General features: G+C 35.3%; 1 protein-coding gene across 1 annotated transcript in view; it reads left to right on the top strand.

The window, feature by feature from the left end:
• Window positions 1–2,722, top strand: part of LOC147468483 (regucalcin-like) — a 4,625-nt gene extending 1,903 nt beyond the window's left edge. Inside the window, exons 3-4 of the mRNA XM_086553649.1 lie at window positions 2,464–2,512; window positions 2,710–2,722. Coding sequence (XP_086409775.1) covers window positions 2,464–2,512; window positions 2,710–2,722 — 62 coding nt within the window. The remainder of the gene's footprint in view (window positions 1–2,463; window positions 2,513–2,709) is intronic.
• The last annotated feature ends 971 nt before the right edge of the window (window positions 2,723–3,693 follow it).

The raw sequence follows: 3,693 nt of genomic DNA, 5'->3' as shown, positions 1-3,693 counted from the left end.
GGCGTGTGTGTGTGTGTGTGTGTGTGTGTGTTAAATAAATATATAGGCAGATAGATAAATGGATAGACAGGCAGATAGATAGATATAGACATATATACTGTAGATATTTAAGATGTTTTTTTTATATATATTCATATGTATATAAATATATATATACATATACATATATGATTTAAATCAACTTAAAGCAATTACAAAGTACAAAATACGGTGCAATCACATACCAATTAACCTGATTATCTCAAGCAAGAAAAAAACAGGTTAATATCCCATCAAAATAGCCGTTACATATAAAGCTACGACAATACCAACCTTCTGATTCCATCTTTGTTTCCATATTCATCAATTTGTACTATAAACAAAAAGTAATAATGATCTGAAAAATAAAATGAAATATTAACCAGTGTATTTCACCATCTTCTACGTAAATGTACTTTATTTCGTACCTTGCAAAAGCACTCCATTATTAAATTTCGGTAAAAGTACCGCGAGACAGAAACGGTACCACTGAGACGGTACGTATTTGCTTGACTACCACCGGTACCGCTGCCGCATGCCCACCTCTATATATCTGTTTCTACTTATCTATCTATATCTATCTGTTCTATGTATTTATGTGAAGAGAGAGAGAGGAAGAGAGAGAGAGAAAGAGAGAGAGAGAGAGAGAGAGAGAGAGAGAGAGAGAGAGAGAGAGAGAGAGAGAGAGAGAGAGAGAGAGAGAGAGAGAGAGAGAGAGAGAGAGAGAGAGAGAGAGAGAGAGAGAGAGAGAGAGAGAGAGAGAGAGAGAGACAGACAGACAGACAGAAAGACAGACAGTGAGAAAGAAAGAGAAAGAGATAGATAGATAGATAGATACATACATACATACATAGATAGATAGACAGATAGATAGATAGACAGACAGATAGAGAGAGAGAGAGAGAGAGAGAGAGAGAGAGAGAGAGAGAGAGAGAGAGAGAGAGAGAGAGAGAGAGAGGAGAGAGAGAGATAAAGAGAGAGAGAGAGAGAGAGAGAGAGAGAGAGAGAGAGAGAGAGAGAGAGAGAGAGAGAGAGAGAGAGAGAGAGAGAGAGAGAGAGAGAGAGAGAGAGAAATTAGGAAAGAGGGAAGAAGCGAGAGAATTATAAGTGATTGAGGTGCTTGCGGATGTGTTTTCACTGATGCATCGTAATTCGCGTGAACGCACACAGAGGGTTGTTGTTGTAAAAAAAGTTAATTAACTTTACGCGCTGAAATATGACATCCACGCAAACGACCGCAAGCTCACACAAATACGCACACTTGCACATATACATTCACGCACACACATGAGCACAGACGCACACGAGCACACACACGCACACACACGAGCACATACACACACACACACACACACACACACACACACACACACACACACACACACACACACACACACACACACACACACACACACACACACACACACACACACATATATATATATATATATATATATATATACATATATAAATATACATATGTATATATATATATATATATATTATATATATACATATATAAATATACATATATATATATATATATATATATATATATATATATATATATATTAATATATATACATATGTAGACGAAAGGTATGAATAAGACTGAATATCTAAACACGCAAGAGATGTATTTTTGAGATAAACCTCCGTCGAAACGCGTCAAATACATCTCTTGCGTGTTTAGATATTCAGTTTCATTCATACATTTCGTCTACATTTGTCGCTATGAACGTACGTACATACAATACTACATATATATATATATATATATATATATATATATATATATATATATATATATATATATATGTGTGTGTGTGTGTGTGTGTGTGTGTGTGTGTGTGTGTGTGTGTGTGTGTGTGTGTGTGTATGTTTATATATATGTGCATAGATGTTATATATATATATATATATATATATATATATATTATATATATATTATATATATATATATATATACATACATATATACACACACACACACACACACACATACACACACACACACACACACACACACATCGATGCACACACACACACACACACACACACACATACACACACGCATATATATGTATATATATATATTATATATACATATAAATACATACATACATATATATATGGATATATATATATATATATATATATATATATATATATATATATATATATATACATATAAATACATACATACATATATATACGTATATATATATATATATATATATATATATATATATATATATATATATATATATATACATATACATATATGCATGTATGTATGTATATAAGGCCAACTGATCTTCGTGTCATTCAACTAAATTCACTCAAAACGGCTAACCTAAAGCCACTATCTCAGTTCACAACCGAGTGTTTTTCTTCTTCTAGCTACACTATACAGACAATTCTTATCACTCGATTATGATGCAGGTTCTAGTATACTACTCCTTCACAGGAAGCCTCAGATTGTTTTGTTTAGGTAAGACAAAACAGCAAAATCATTTATTTAAAATCATTCTAACGACTTTAAATCTATCTTGTTGGCAACACGTTACGATCTCTCAGTGCCACGGAAAATATATTCTCTTAATTTAGTTTTTTTCACCTTTTTTCCTTACATTTCCTTCCCACTTTGTATATAATTTGCTCCTTTTTAAACACCTCACAACACTTCAGATACTTATTTTAACTAATCTTTGACATGTTTCGCTTGAGGTTTTTAATAAGGAAATCACGTTTTCGAAATCACTGACGGTTTATAGTCATGGCGCGAGATACGAAATAACAAATAGGTTAGGCACAATTACATAAGCGTCCTATTCCTAAGCGCCTTAATTTGATTGTATATATTCTCATATTCATTTCGTTGCATCTATTTTAAATTATACTTAGTCTGATTCCCCAATTACCTCGCTCTTTTTTCCCCTCCGTATTCATTCTCCTTTTTTTAACGTAATCTCATTCCGCAACTACCCTCACCACATCGTTTAAAAAAAAAATACGTCCGTTCTCCATTCCACTCGATCTCCCGCCTCATCTTGCCTTCCCTTACCTTCACGGGACTGAAGTCTTCCATAAGGGTGACATTAGCACAGCTTCCGAGTTCCAGGAAATCGGGAATGCCAAAGAGCCCGTCAGCCACTGCCACGACGCCTGCCACCACGACGGCGTAGGGGAGCGACGCCCCTCTCATGGTTGGGGGTGTGGAGGGGAGGAGGGGAGGGAAGGGGAGGGGAGGAGAGGGAGGGGGACGTTCTCGTAAGGTAAGGAAAACGGGAGAGTATTCGGAGGGAAGGGGATGAAAGGAGGAATGAATGAAGGGAAGAAAAAAGGGAGAAGAGGAGGAGGTAATAAATGTGAAGGAAGGAGAAGAGAAGGAGGAGGAGATAAAAAAAAAAAAGAGGAAGAACGAGACGAATACGAAAGACCAGAATAAAATAGAGACGTAAAATAAGATAAATGGAAAGAACGAGAGAAAGTGAGAGAGCAACGACACACACACACACAAACAAAGAAAAACGAAAGAAGATCAAAGTGAAATCACACAATTATTAGACAAAGAAATAAAAAATAAGACAAAAAAAAGAAAAAAAGAAGAAGAGAGGGAGGAGGTAGAAGAGGAAAGGGTTCTGGTGATATCCGCGAGTAGAGGTAGAAGAA

Source organism: Penaeus japonicus, unplaced genomic scaffold (assembly GCF_977035675.1).
Source record: "Penaeus japonicus unplaced genomic scaffold, GWHDUDI00000001_assembly GWHDUDI00000028, whole genome shotgun sequence".
NCBI classification, from domain to species: Eukaryota; Metazoa; Arthropoda; class Malacostraca; order Decapoda; family Penaeidae; genus Penaeus; species Penaeus japonicus.
This window is presented reverse-complemented; position numbering and strand designations above follow the sequence as displayed.